The sequence below is a fragment of the Arthroderma uncinatum genome (genome assembly GCF_011692745.1).
Source record: "Arthroderma uncinatum strain CBS 119779 chromosome Unknown scaffold3, whole genome shotgun sequence".
In the NCBI taxonomy this organism is placed as follows: Eukaryota; Fungi; Ascomycota; class Eurotiomycetes; order Onygenales; family Arthrodermataceae; genus Arthroderma; species Arthroderma uncinatum.
Genome location: NW_022983865.1, coordinates 5,103,257 through 5,118,115, shown reverse-complemented (window position 1 = coordinate 5,118,115; position 14,859 = coordinate 5,103,257). Strand labels below are relative to the sequence as shown.

Below are 14,859 nucleotides of genomic sequence, written 5' to 3'. Positions count from 1 at the left end.
AAAACCGACAGCTTGACGTCGCCTTGATAGGGGACAGGAAAGGTAGTTAGGATGGTTTCAGCGGCCGAGGTAGGCGATGTTCTCTTGTCAATTGCTTCTGTGGGTTTGAAATTTGCTAACCGTTTGTCAATTTTCACCATATCAGCCCCCCGCGTATCAAGCATTGCTTGAGCTTGAGAAGGGCACATCAGGTTCGCCAGTTGAGCAGCTTGCAGAGGCTGCTAGGATCACAGGAGTTGATCTTGAGAGCTATGTACACCAATATTTGGCAGGCGACGGTGGACTCCCCTCAATTACGTCGGCTCTCTCTGCACCCACCGAGGAATGGGTTCTGCGATGGCTGCTGAAGAAGCTCAAGGGTCTAGCCGAGGAACGGAATGAATATAGGAAGAACGAGAGATCGTGGATATTATTGCGGATTCTCTTTGGCCGAATCCCAATTAGGAGCCTGGCGTTTACGTTGAACGAAAATAATTTCCTGGCAATACTTCAAGACTCGTTGGTGGCCTTGGAATCGACGGGAAATGAAGAAAAGCGTGCTTTGGATGCGGGATACGACTCTAAAGTAGGCGCGCAGCTGAAGCGAGTCCCCGAATCAGACTCTTCTACCCGAAGCCGGAAACGCAAGCGGACAGATGGCGGGCTTAGCACGGATACTCCAGAAGCGGACAGCTCATGCGATGCCTCCTCAGGCACTCTCCTTGCCATTATCGAATCAATTCATGCTCTTGTACAGCTCGCCAACCAAATCCCGCAAGCCCAAATTTCGCTGAGGGCTCAGCTGAAGCTCGTCTTTCGTGGACAGCTTAAAGCAAGTGCTATAATCCTTGGTCAATCCTGTAGTCATGCTTTGACTGCCATTGATGAAGTAGATGTTGCGAAAGAAGCCTCGTATAGGCTGCAACTATATTCCTCTCTCGTCTCGGTAGTGGAGATATGGGCACTCCGATCAGACTCTTCCGAAGGTGACTCGAGCAAGTCTAGTAATGTACGTTAACACCCTTTTTGGCTATTCTTGCACGTCCTCCTAATACTAACTTGTTTATAGGATTTGTTTGTTTCCCATGCCCTTGTAGGTGTGTTGGGCTTGATTAGAAACATACATCAGTCCCAAGGTGGTGCCTCCAGGAATCAGGAATTAGTAAATGGCCTCGAGCGATTAGTGGTCCTTCATGTCGTCCTCCATCTCCGCGAGAATTTTTTCTCCTCGGAATCCACAGCTACCAACAACCAGATCAGCCCCAAGAAAGTACAACTCCTCAGTGACGAGGTTCAATCAAGGCTAGGGGCAGTACTCTCTGACTCAAATAGCTATATTCTCCCAACGCTTTTCGATGTTTCTATCCGTGCTATGCCTAGGAATAATTTCAGGCGGCAGCTGCATGAAAACCCTTGGCTCGAATCACTCGCAATCTCCCTTCTGGCACGAGGCAGCTATTCACTAAGTGGGGAACGGGCAGCAAATTCTTCTACGCGAAGTGTCTCCTTGCTACAGGAATTTCTTGGTGTAGCTATCCAGCGAAAGTTGAAACTCTCCTTGGAGACACTGGTCCAAATTACGAGCGGATATTCCCAGCTCCTGTCAAAGTCTCAGAGTGAAATTGAATGGCATCTAATCACCCAGATATTGAAGCTCGATGTTGATGTGTTCTTGTTAAATTCCGGCTTAGAACAATCTGCCACCCTACTAGACTCTCTGCTAGGTGGCATCACGTCTTTATCTCTCCAGCCAGAATCTACCTCAAGTGGTCTATACAACACGATAAAATTTGATATCGTCATCCCTCTGGCGCGCGGATTTTTCAACGCCAGAGATGGCTCTGCTTTTGTCCGAATATGGACCGAACAGCTATCCCGACTTGAAACGGCGCGACGTACCAGCGAGAATGGCATATTATTTTCTGTCTGGGAAGATGATGATGTAGTCAATGCTTGTGGAGAACTTCTGGCGGCAGACGCACAGCTTGATGCCCAGGTCGAAGATATTCTGGTAAAGGTCCAATCGACCGAACGATCCTCACTTGACATATCGAGTACATATCCTCATATAGTTGTACTTGACGCCATCCTGATGTCTCCCTTGAAAGGGGGACTCGATGCTATTTCAAATGGCCGCTATGAGGAGATTTTACAAAATCTATCCGCACTTCTCTCTTCTAGCCTTCAGGCGACCTGGAGGTGGAGAATTTGGCGGCTATTGCAAAATTCTGTTTACAGATACCAAGCTTGTTCGGAATCAATGCAGCTCGATATGGAGGGGTTTTTGATTCCCATTGCTCTTCATAAGCTAGAAGAGTTTTCCAACCATCCAAAATCTATCCTAGCTCAGGATTGTTTAGAGACGTTTTGGTGCCTCAATTTTATCATCTGTCTTGGAAACAAGTCCACAGGTGATACTGTTAGTGAGCACTTAAAAAGGGCGGTCCACGCCATATTACCACATTTCAAGCTTATTTCAAAAAGCAGGCTACCCCCTTGGGATGGCCGAATGGAAACGCTTGTAACTCCAGGGGCCGTTATTATGGGCTGCCTCACCACCCTACTTGCCAATAACCAAGCTATGGCCCAGCTAACCTCCGAAACCCGCCAACTTCTATTTACCAATCTCCTCTCAACTCTTGGGGACGAAGCGACTTCTACGATAAAATCACAGCTTGCTGATATTTGGAGCTCCTTTTTATCACCACAGTCAGTCTTAGATTCGTCTTGTGTCGTGGACGACATCGTCAAGGTGGTTTATGATAAACTTGAACAGGACGCGGTTCCGTCCAAATTGCTGGTTGGCACTCTCCTATCTATTCCCACCCGCTTAGTAGCCCGGCCACAGCGAGGTTCAGTTTTGGATCTTCTTCAATCTTTCTTCTTGGAGGGTAAGGTCGACGCGGATATGAAATTAGATATATTATTGCTCATGACAAGCCTAATGGAGGCCACGAGGTCGCCAGCTCAAATCACCAGTGACCAGAACACAACCTGGGCAATTTCTCGTTCAATTCATGTGAGCAGCGAAGACAATAGTCAACTACTTTTTGATGCCTTCCGGAAATTCCACGAAGTTGTTATGGATCGGTTTGAAGCTGCGCCTGAAGATTCCGTGACTAAATTCATGAAGAGCACATATCTAAAGGTAACCAATGAAGCAGCTTCACCAAATTACCAAACTATGGAATACCCCTTGTTCATCCTCACCCTTTCGTTCTTACACAAACGCAAGCAACAGCTTGACAGCAGCAAAAAGTTTGAGGCTATCTGTAGCCTACGACAGAAAACTTTTGACGCCTTAGTTTCGGATATACACTCCTTAGCTAGAGCGATAAAGAAGGGATCGGATGACCTCGATACTGTCAAGCTGGCGGGAATTTTGTGCATGTTGGATGCTTTCCAGGATCTTCAGCAAGAGAGCAAAGATTCACGGAAGGAAATCAGCAAACTCGAAGAATATATGTCTAGATACAACTTACCAGTGCAATTCCAAAAACAAGCCAAGTTACAAAAGGTCACTTCAAAGGCCCCGAGCGCCGATGTCGAATCTCGTTTACTTGACTGCACTATATTATTTCCGCTCGAACAGCTACACGGGAAGGACCAGAGATCCCTAGTTCACAAGGTGAACCTTCAGCTATCGCAGATGAAGGAGGAAACAGTGGTAAAACTAATTCACAACTTACGCGAAGCAGACTTATCAGGGGAGCAAAGCGGCTACCAGCTTCTATTGTTAGGCATGGCAGTACTGAAACTGGATCCAGTGCAGGATCGAGAAAGCTTAGCATCAAGTGAACTATCGACGGCTTTCACCAAGGTGTCAGCGGCATTCTCCCGTAACACTTCTATCGAAGCCTTCAGTCTCGCAGCTGAAGTTTTGGATACTCTTTTGCGGTCACAGTCTAGATCTATCACCCAGTGGAACATAGACAACCTACTAGCCAATATATCCCTAATCGCATCTCCAGGCGGCCCGCCAATTGATGCGAAGTTCGCGGGTCCGATCCACACGCGGCTCTGCAAACTCCTAGGCACTCTGTTTGAACTATATCGACAAAAGCTTAGTGGGAGGTTCCACCTGGTTCTACCGATCATGCAAGCGCTCTTACGGTGCTTATTTACCCGCAATCAGAAAACGGCGAACTCACCTACGGCGGGGTTAACTCTTCCACCATGGGTTGGAGACTCTTCCTGTCTTGAAGCAGCGCATGGGACACAGTTTTCTCGTCTTCTCAGCGCACTCTGTGATCCAACTGTTTCTTCAGTTCAAAGACAGCGAGGAGGCGACCATTCGAGTCAAGGGTTGAGCGATAATACAAAGAAAGTGAAAAGTTTGGCAGGCCAGTATCTGCAGTATCTTGTCATGGAGTACTCTTCGTGCCAGTTAAGGGGGTATATATCCCCAGAAATGAAAGCAGCGCTAATGCCGGGGATGTATGTGGTTCTAGACGTAATGTCACAGAGCACAATGCGTGCCATGAACGCAGGGATGGATTCTTCGAGTCGTGCGGTGTTCAAGACACTCTACGACGATTATGTTCGCTTCGGAAAGTGGGATCATAACTAAAAAGTTTTGTGTTTTAGAAAGGTGCAGCGTTCTAGCATTGGAGAGGGCTGTTTCGTTCTGTTTAGTTCTACGATTTACCAAGTACATAGGCTGGCTTACCAAGTATATAGACATTATAAACTGCAATACTATTAATGGCAAGAAACGACGTCATAGCAAATGGTTTTAGTCTTTCTCCTAGAAATGTTGATGATTTATAATTAAGCGGTGGTGGCTTCGTATTCAGGGCTCATGATGGATAAAACACCACTAACACGAGGAAAAGAAAGTTATATTGTTTCTACGACACGAGTAACCAAGAGACGGCATCACTTGGCCTTGTAAAAGTAATAGTAATAAAACGAGGATTTGTAATGCCTTTTATGGGTTGGTCTGAATTTCCGATTCTATAAGAGTTGGAGATTCTCCCCTCTATACGCTATCAGCTATCCAGTATCTTATTTCCATTGTCCAGTGCAAGTCACCATCACTCCTTCACATATTTATATTAAGAATCCAACAATGTCTACCGTCCAATTTTCCGTCGTGGATGTCTTCTCTACAACTCCCTATAAGGGCAACCCACTCGCCGTGGTTGATGACCTCTCCTCGTCCCTAACGGATACCCAAATGAAACATATTGCACGGCAATTTAACCTGTCTGAGACCACCTTTGTTAGCCTACCTACTGTTAAGAACGCCGTATACAGACTACGCTCTTTTCTTCCAGACGGCAAAGAAGTGTTTGGGGCTGGACACAATAGCCTTGGAGCGATATGGTGGTTAGCGAAGAAGGGGAGCCTAGGATCTATTAAGCCAAGCGGTGCAGATAACCGTATTCATTTTAACCAGCAGCTGGGTCCGGATGCGCTACCCGTCGTCGTATATCAGGATCCTGGAGATGACAACCAAGGGCTATCCGTCACCCTCCGTCAAGCACCTCCCAAGTTCCACGGTATACACCCAAATCTCGCAGAATTAGCTGGAGTCTTGGGTATCAGCGAAGCATCAATTGGGTTCAAATGGGAGGGAAAGACGATAGCCACACCACAGGTCGTTTCCACTTCCACGACGAGACACCTTCTTGTTCCCATTTCTGATGAGACGGTACTTCATAATATCAACTTGGTCGACCGTGACAAATTAGCCAAGGAAATTCAATATGCGGATAATATGGCGTATGGATTATACCTATTCACCCCTTCGTCACAGAATGCGAGCGCCGCAGATGGTTTGCCTATCTTCCATGCACGATTTTTCAGCCCTGGAATGTCCGGGGAGGATCCCGCGACTGGGAGCGCTGCGGGCCCTATGGCTGCATATTTATATAAATATGGCATTTTTGAACTTGGAGCTATGGCTAGCCAGGAAGAACAAAAGGTTGTAGTTCTTCAGGGACTGAGGGCTGGAAGGGCATGTTATTTGACTATCGCCGTTGGGTTATTGGAAGGGAAAAGTGTTCAGGGTATCGATGACAGAGAGGCCGTCAGCACAAGTGTAACCGGGCAGGGAGTGGAAGTTATGAAAGGGAGTCTGGTTATCCCTGGGACCGAGATGAAGTTTTGATTCGATAATTATTTACCTATGTATGAAGGATGAAACATGCAAGGCGTACGCCCAATATGGCTCTTGTAGCTCTATACAATCAAAGGTTATAAATCATTGCTGCTGTTCTTCAAACTCATTGACCAGATTGTGCAATCGGGTCTTTTCTTGGGGCCCTCCGAATATACTATCAATTCCTTTTCTACAAATGTCAAGCAACATTGAGCAGTCGAGGTTGAAATGTTCCGCAGCAAGCAAATACTCACTGGACACCGGACTGCAAAAGAACCCGACATCATCAGTCTGCCATTTGTAATGTTAGCAGCGTCGTTTATGCGGAAGTTTAAAGACTTACACAAAGTATAATTGGGCAGTCCCTGTGTCTCCAGTAACCAAAATGATGATCTGGATACCCCCCTGTGATTAATTTCGCATGTACGTTACACGATAGGCACAATTCAAGTGCTATCTTGTGTTGGACAATCTCTTCTCTGATCTCATCAGGGACATTGATTACATGACCAAGCCTATCGGGTTGGAAAGAGAGTAACGTAGTTAGCTCCTGCGGCGAAGACGAGAACTCAACCTCTGCAAAGTGCAGTGTAATGCCGAGGCCGTTTTGCTTTGCTTTGGAAAATGCATCTTTGAATATGGACACATCTCCTCTTGAAGGGTTCCCACCCAACTCAACGCCGACGACACCTCGATGTTTGAACTGAATGGCCAGATCAACGAGAAGATCCGCGTCTGCGGCTGACTTTGTCCTGTCAACGGATAGAATGAGATAGGTTGACATTGTCTCATTCTTGCATTCATCTATTACGTCAAGGATAGTAGAGACATATTGTGCCTTTGAGAAGTTGTGTTCTTGGCTTTCTCGAGGCGTTGTTCTTAATTCAAGATATCGTACTCCATCATCCTGGAAGTCTTGGAGGACGCGCTTGGTGGAGTACCGAACGCTCTCCAGGTCGCTGCAGAGCAAGTAGATTAGGTTGGAAAGCACTTGAAAGAATCTAACGTTTTCTTTGTTAGCATTTATTTTGAACAAACAACCCAACCCCTCAAGCCTCGACGTGTGACAGCTAGAGATGGGAAGCTTTCATCTGATGACGAGGGGGTATTAATTGTGCGACACGGCCTTAGATGCTAGGAACAAATCACGCACGTCTTCAGTGAATAATCAACTTTCCCTGGCGGCATGGCTATCATTGGGTCCGGGATTTGTAAGTTCGGATCATGCTCCCTCTTCCGCAGCCATATTTCTCGAAGACATTCCCGCGTTATGCTTCCACTCAGATGTGCGTGAAGCTAGCCCATATTTAGTTTAAGAAGGCAAAGATGAGGGTTTTTGTCACCATTGCGTGTGAGGCTAAAGGGATATTGCATGAATGGTACTCTACCTCTATTTTTGGAAGGGCCTTGGTGAAAGAAAGATTGGCCGCAGTAGATATCCCCATTACTTATCACCGAGGGGCCGTCTTTACTCTATTTCGCCTCCGTTCTCGTCTCCAATCTATATTCAATGAATAAAGCAGGTGGTTGGGAGTTGATGATTGCATCCACGTTACTTTTCTGGCAGTTCCTCACGTGATTCAACGTGACATCCCGCTGCCAAGGCGGCTTGGCTTAGTTAAGGTTGATACCTAAACTCTATATATAGAAACAGCTGATATAGATCATGAATCGTGTGGTTGTAGAACGACCAAGAAGATAGCCATCTTCGAGATATCCTTATGTACTTGCTTAGATAGTATTGTTAAATTGTCACTTAAGGAGAAGAGGTCCAAACCAATATTAGCCATCATTGCTATTAACTATTTAGCAAAGAATAAAACTCAACAGAGAGACGATGCCGTAAATGTTCTGGTAGAGAAGTTGAACATTTGGATTTGTAGGTATTGGACAGAGAACGCTAGTTATGCTAATTTCTCACCACGCGTTTGAGGCTCACCATAAGGGGCGCTTTCTTCCACAAACCATAAACACTCTGCTCATCGGGCCAGTCCGTGGACTCCGGTGAAAGTTGCAAATCAAAATTCCAAAGGAACCGGGAAAGGACCAGTCGCATTTCAGCCTTTGCCATGCTGCAAGGAAGTGCGAATTAGTACTAGTAGCGCACACATGTGGGTGGGAACATACACTTGGCCAATGCAATTTCGCGGCCCGACTGAGAATGGCTGGAAAACCTCCTTCACATCATTCTTAAACCGTGGGTCATCAAGCCAACGTTCGGGTATAAATTCATCGGAGCGAGCGAAGTTACGGTCCGAACGATACGCAGCATACTGGGAGACAGAAACGATGGTCTATACAGAATACCAGCAAGTTAACGTAGCTCAACAGCGGTGAGGTGGGCATTTGTGAAAACATTCACATATCAAGTGGAGAACATACGTTTTCCGGCATCCAGTGACCGCAGATAGTTTTGCCTCCCTCAGGAACGGTTCGGGCCATAATGGCAGGCACGGGAGGGTATATCCGCATTGTTTCAGCGATGACGGCCGCGAGATACGGCAAATTATCGACTTCGCTAATGGTAATTTCTTTCTCTTCGTTGAAGCTCGATCGGATTTCCTGTACTAAGCGTTGGTATGCTGATGGGTTCTTGAGAAGATAATACGCCGCGCCGCTCAGCGTTGTTGCAGTGGTTTCGCTTCCAGCAATGAGCAGGGCCGAGGCATTCGTAGTCAGCTCATCATCTGTAAAATCCTTCCTGTCGTTATGAGCCAGTATGTACGACATAAAGTCTCTCCTGTCAGAGTTTCCATCCTCAATCCTTTTCTTTATCGTTGAGAGCGCAAAATGGTCGAAGCGTGGTAATGCATCTAGCCCATCTGAAGTCACCAAATAGCGTTCAAACGGTTTCAAAATCGGAAGTCGATTGCCAGGTTGCGAGCGAGTCAGGATGTAAAAGATATCATTTACCATGGAGATCACGTAGTGAGGCCGGTTAGCTTCCAGACATCCAAACGACTGACCAAAAGCCAGATCCCCAATGATATCGAAAGTAGTCCAGTTGAATCGTTTGGTCATGTCCACTGGCTCGGAGCCGTGCTCCTTAAGATGCAACTTCAGTCCGGAGATCAATAGGTCTACAAGACGCTGCATTATGCCTTCTTGACCTCGTAATGCTTTTTCTGAGAATGCATGGGAGAGGATACGGCGGTGCCGAGCGTGCACTGCTTCGTTTTCATCGCCTATTCCCGACCCAGGTCTTTTCCCACGAAGCGACCTGTCTCTAACGAACTGGTTTTCTCCACGACTCTTATAGCCATATATATCCTTCCACACTGCTGGATCGTTAAACGAGACATCCGTGGGCGATGTCCGGACGACTGGTCCGTATTTGTCATGAAGAGCCTTTAAAACGAACGGCCATCTTCCATGATACGATTCCCATAGAAAAGGGATTTGCGAAATGGCATTTAGCTTTGGGCCAGGTATCGATGCCAAATGATGAAAGAATAGGTTATAAATAGCGGATCCGACGAAATAAAATATCTAGAATTGGCTATTTAGTATCGAGGATGAACTCAACAGGTTGTTTTGGCATACGTACCACCAGTAACACGACTGTAGCGCATCCACCAGTGACCGTGAGGTCTGCAAGGGGCGGTGGAAACATAATAGTAGAATTGTCCTAGATATAAGAGCGACCCAGTAGCTAGAATGGAGTTGGCCGACCCGGCTGGAGGATCGAACATTTAAGTATAATCAAGCCCATGGCAGCCTCCGGAGAAGTGGCTACATAGCCGTCCGGAATCTGGCCGTTTAACACAAGCATCGTAGTTGTGAACGAAAGTGTATTCCACCAAGAGCTGCAAGTGCAGGGAGATCTGCCGCCTGAATACGGTTTCCTTTGTCTGAGAGGGGTATAAGAATGCTGCAATATAGAAACCGGAGTAGCCATGGTGGATAACCTCATGATCGATGAAACGGTGCGCGAATCTTATGAATGCATATAATTGAGTTGGGTAGATCCGGATTCGTTACTCGATTTAACCGGTCTGACAAGGGTATGTTTTTTGCTTTTTCCTATCAATAGTTAACTACCCCGGATAATGGATTAGTGGCTGGAGCGTCCATAACTTTTGATGGAAGCAAAGACGGTATCGTATTTAGGTATTGGTAGGGATATTGGTTGACGTTGAACTAATGGTCGTACATAAAGGTCAGTTGTATGCCAGGTAGTAACGAGTAACTGTGGCTTTGCACGACGATCAAAGGGCATATGCACTCCGGCTCACTGCTAGCCGGAGGTCAAGTATAAACGCCTGCATATTTACGATTAACCGGGTGTTCGGAGCATATCGTTGCCGGAAGTTATAGACACTCGCAGGGATAGCTGATAAGTCAGTCCGGAGTAGAGAAGGGGGTTGTAAAACCTGCTGGACAAGGATGTGTGCCCTGCCCGCAGCGGGAAAACCACCGGGGAAGACAACCTATTGAAGAAAGGGAGCTCGGAAAAGGACAAGACTGAAAGCAACGGGATTGGTATTTGTCTTAATTGTTAATTGTTTGAAAGGTTGAGGTTGAGATTGGTTGCTCAGAACTGAAAGGGTAACCATATATCGGGCTGGTAATAATATAAAATGTAGTATATATGTATCGAGGAGAGATTCAAGGTCCATTGGCATTTCTGCCTGGGTATACATACATACGGGCCTCTCAGCAGAGGTACGAGACGAGGTGTTACTATGTAAAAGGACAACAGTTGCGTGCCACGAAGATAAAGGCACCGGATTGATGCCACATGGACTGACCACCCAGTTCCCCCTCCCCCCCAGGCAAGATATTGAACGAGGCCGCGATCAAAGTAAGTAATATCGTCATCGAACCGCGCGCAATGCCCGACAGGCTGCGCGAAGCCATGCGATCTTTTGAAGTCTGCAGGTCGCTTGGCTTTCAGCAGCAGCCTCCCCGCAGCTCCACGTAATCGTGGGTAGTATAGATTTTTTGTCATCTCTTCCAGACATTCTCTTTTTTTCGGCCTCAGTTGGCGAAAATCCTTAGTTTCATATCCACGCCTCCAGTCGCAATAACACATCGGATTTGGACATCTGGCGCTTCTGTCTTCTTGCTGTCACCATTCCTTCCATCACCCGCTCCCTGGGTCGCGGGGACGTCTTTAAATATCCCCGGAGCCCACCTTAGACAGGTAATAAATCGTTCGTGGGCGTCCCTCATCACCTTGATACACTTTCCTTCCTGGCTCAGATCCCAACATCGTAGAGTCCTGTCGTCCGATACCGACAATAGATATTTGCCACCAGGATGGAAAACCACCGCCCGTATCCAGTTGTCATGCCCAACCAGTGTCATCAGACAGGTGCCCCGAGCATCCCACAGTTTGATGGTCTTATCTCGCGAACCCGTGGCCATAAACTCCGCCGTGCTGCTTGCAGGTGGGGGCTTCTTCAGTCCCGTTAGGGGTGCGAGATACTGGTAAGACGAAGATGGCGCAAGTGCACAGCACTCAATGAAGTGATCGTGACCAAACATGGTCACTTTAGCTTCCGGGTTTGACGCAGATATATCCCATAATCGAGCTGTGCTGTCGTCTCCGGTCGAGAGGAGGAACCGCCCGTCGGGAGAAGGATAGACGTCTCGCACCCAGGCGGTATGGCCTTGTAAAGTCCTCACACAGTATCCGGTGTTGACATCCCATATCTTCAGAGACTTGTCTCTACTCGCACTGACAAGCAGATTCCCCGATGACGGCGCCCCCGAAGCCCCCAGTGGTATGAAACGAACAGCGCTGACGCTGTGATCGTGGCCCAGCAAGGTCCGTATGTTCTTGTACTCGTTCGCCGGGTCCCATAGTTTGATGCTTAAATCAGAGCTGCACGAGGCCAGGAGTATACCGCCTCTTGGTCCTCCAAAGTCCACATCCACCACTGCTCGCGTGTGGCCCTTGATCGTCCGCTCCAGTTCACCTAGCTCCCAATCCCATATTTTAATAGTGCAATCGTCAGACCCAGATGCGATGGAGGAGAATATCGGATGAAACGCGACGCTGTTGATGGTGTCTCGGTGGGACTCTAGAGCGTGTCGAGCAGGCGCAGTTGGAAGCCAAGAAGCAGGATCCTTGTTGCGCTTCGAGAGAGAGGTAGGTGTCGCATTGTCGAGCTCAGACTGCAGCGCCGACATTCGAGATTCAAGATCCATGATCTGGATCCACGGTTAGAACGACGCCAGAACAAACACACATAGAATGAGACAAACACAAGGGAGGTGAAAAAACTAAAGCGGACCTGCCTTTTTCTGTAACCGGACTACACTCGTCCATTTCTTCTCCAGCAAGGTCTCGTACTTCTTCGCAGTCGCCGGGTCAAAGGCATCTTCGTTAAGATTCAGCTCCGTCCTCAACGCGTTGGCCGTGTTCGACAGGTTGTTGGCAGTCAGATATGCTATAATTGACTTGTGACTTGATTGCAGCGCACTGTTAGCTTCCAATATACCTGGTATTCGACCGCTCGTTGACCCATGGTTAGTTCTGCACCTACAGCTCTTCGGCCTGCCGATTGGTCAGTATCCGACTCATTCTAGAGGCCCCTCGGTCAGGGAACGGGCTGGGAGTAACGGTTTCGTGCTGTTTCGAAGGCCCAAGGCCCCTCTATAAAGGGTTGCTTCAGCTGTTTTTCCGCTGTCTGCAGCAGTCCACAGGATGTCAGGGAAGCCCGGCCGGGTGTGGGGGAGCGAGTATCGTGAGTGGTCTGGGCGGGCGCAAGGGACACAGCTGGCGGTCAGGGGGGCATGCGACGAGGGTGCTGGGCGGACGGAGGAGCAGGACGGGGGATGTCGCTGAGCAGAGGCGCGCCGGCGAGGTCTGACTGCGAGGATATCGGGAGCTGTTGATGCGAGCCTGCGTGTTTGCTGGCGACTTGGAGAGTTCATCTCCTTATCGAGGTAAATACCACGGCGGAAAGATGTTCCGTGTTATGTAAGACATAGAGATAGAAGAGAAGAGAGAAGAGAAGAGAGAAGAGAAGAGAGAGGAGAGAGAAGAGAAGCGAAGATATATGGAAGAGAAGAGAGCAGTAATAAAGGAAAGAGAGAAGATATCTGGATGTTCTATATAGTTGCATATCTACATCACGGAACATGGCATGGAATATCTACTCAGAGCATACCATATGCTCTCCAGCATAAGCCTACTAAGAATATTACAGATCTATACGAGTAAATAGAACAATGTTTGAATCAAGCTGTCACTGATGCTGTCTAGAGTACATTTATACATACTATCCGCTCAGACCTGATATTGATAGTTGACACTCGGTTGAGTATGAGTATGCAGGTTGATATCAGACGCAGAACATAGATCAAGACACAGGATGGACATATAGGATATAGTATCAGGACATAGGATATAGATGAGGACATATAATGCAAATAATATGCAAGACGGACGTTGGATGAGACTTCCTCTTGGGTTGATATCATCATAGCTGGAGTAGACAGGGCTACGAGGCTGCCTAGTGAGGCGTGAAGGTTTCTATGTGGCTCCATGTCTCCAGTGTCGTTGTATAGAAAGCGGATAGGCATAAATATGATAGGCATAAGTATGAGGCCAGGTGAGTTCGATGGCCGCCAACAGACAAATGTCAGGCGACGTGGCTATGGCGCATTCGATCGAGGTGAAGAGCCCTTGGAGGGATAATTGGCCACCGCCGTCCAACGTGTTCCCCCCGTCCTGACGAAGATAGCAGAGAAGCTACTTTCACACACCCGCTCATATATCCTGTATAGAGCGGTAGGCAGCAGCGCGTTGTAGCCTGACCAAACACCCGTCCTGCTGCTGGCTCACCCAGCTTTCGCACGGAGCTTCTCTGTGTACTCGCCCATTCGAAGAGAGACAACTCAGCACGCCCGAAGCCTTGACTGGGATCCGGAAGCTAGACGTGTAGACCGGAGGACGAGAGAGAAGAGCCATCCGTATGGCAGTCCATGGTAAACAAGAGTCACCGTCGCCTGGTCGGCCGACACGACACGCCAGTGCGAGGCAGACGTGTAGATATTAGCATGGCTCGCCCGTTTGCCTTGACATATTCACAGCCAGCACCCAGCCGTCTTCTCGTTTATCCCTTCATCCCATAGCGAGGAGGTAGATATCTTCGTGTTGTCTTCATAACCGACGTTTGTGCACGTGACATGGCTTCCTAAGCACAGCCGAGAAAGCGCAAAGGTTAGTACTTTCACTGCCCCGAAGCCTCAGAAGCCTCAGAGCCTGGATGGCACCAAGATATCTCCAGGATGGCTATAGGATGGCTACAGGATCATAGGAGGTGGTCGATGCCGTGACTCACGGTGGAAGATGTTAAGATATCTGCCTGGCTTCGAGGTCACGAGCCGCGCTGGCGGCTAGGCTGCCTTTTTTATAAAGGACCTCCGGCTATCTTTAGAGACGGCGATGACTGTCTCCAGCTTAGAGAAAGCATTGTGGCTGCTAATAACAGGCGCTGATTGACCTTTTGCCGACAGCTGAAACTCCCCTTGGGATCCTCTCCATCCGGCCCTTTTTAGCGTGACCGTATATTTTGAGCCGCAATACGAACAAGGGCAAGGCTCGAAAATCTGCAGTATATATAAGATATACTACTCGCTCGCTCGTAACCTTGTACCTGCAAACCTGCTGCTCCAATACCTCTCTTTCTCCACTGCACAGCCCATAATTATGCGTTGAACGGCCGCCGGTCTGGTCCAGAATAACTACGGTATGGTTGAGCGAGTCGAGTACTATTTGCTTCCACGAAGTGAATGGAAAATCAGAACCCCTTCGGCCA

At 48.0% G+C, this 14,859-nt stretch overlaps 4 protein-coding genes across 4 annotated transcripts; 2 read left to right on the top strand and 2 right to left on the bottom strand.

Moving 5' to 3' along the window:
* Window positions 1–51: 51 nt before the first annotated feature.
* GIQ15_05321 (uncharacterized protein) lies at window positions 52–4,549 on the top strand (the record flags this gene model as incomplete). Its single annotated transcript, XM_033552738.1, has 4 exons — window positions 52–69; window positions 146–988; window positions 1,049–2,033; window positions 2,511–4,549. The coding sequence occupies 4 exons, from the start codon at window positions 52–54 to the stop codon at window positions 4,547–4,549; spliced, it is 3,885 nt and encodes a 1,294-aa protein (XP_033406468.1).
* Window positions 4,550–5,050: 501 nt separating this feature from the next.
* On the top strand, window positions 5,051–6,094 carry GIQ15_05320 (uncharacterized protein; the record flags this gene model as incomplete). Its single annotated transcript, XM_033552737.1, has 1 exon — window positions 5,051–6,094. One exon carries the CDS (start codon window positions 5,051–5,053, stop codon window positions 6,092–6,094), a length of 1,044 nt encoding a protein of 347 aa, XP_033406467.1.
* A 93-nt stretch (window positions 6,095–6,187) lies between these two features.
* GIQ15_05319 (cytochrome P450) lies at window positions 6,188–9,498 on the bottom strand (the record flags this gene model as incomplete). The annotated part of the gene is made up of 7 exons (XM_033552736.1): window positions 6,188–6,376; window positions 6,429–7,044; window positions 7,239–7,381; window positions 8,025–8,157; window positions 8,213–8,379; window positions 8,468–9,408; window positions 9,447–9,498. 7 exons carry the CDS (start codon window positions 9,496–9,498, stop codon window positions 6,188–6,190), a joined length of 2,241 nt encoding a protein of 746 aa, XP_033406466.1.
* Window positions 9,499–11,065: 1,567 nt separating this feature from the next.
* GIQ15_05318 (nuclear distribution protein nudF) lies at window positions 11,066–12,223 on the bottom strand (the record flags this gene model as incomplete). The annotated part of the gene is made up of 1 exon (XM_033552735.1): window positions 11,066–12,223. One exon carries the CDS (start codon window positions 12,221–12,223, stop codon window positions 11,066–11,068), a length of 1,158 nt encoding a protein of 385 aa, XP_033406465.1.
* Between the last annotated feature and the right edge of the window lie 2,636 nt (window positions 12,224–14,859).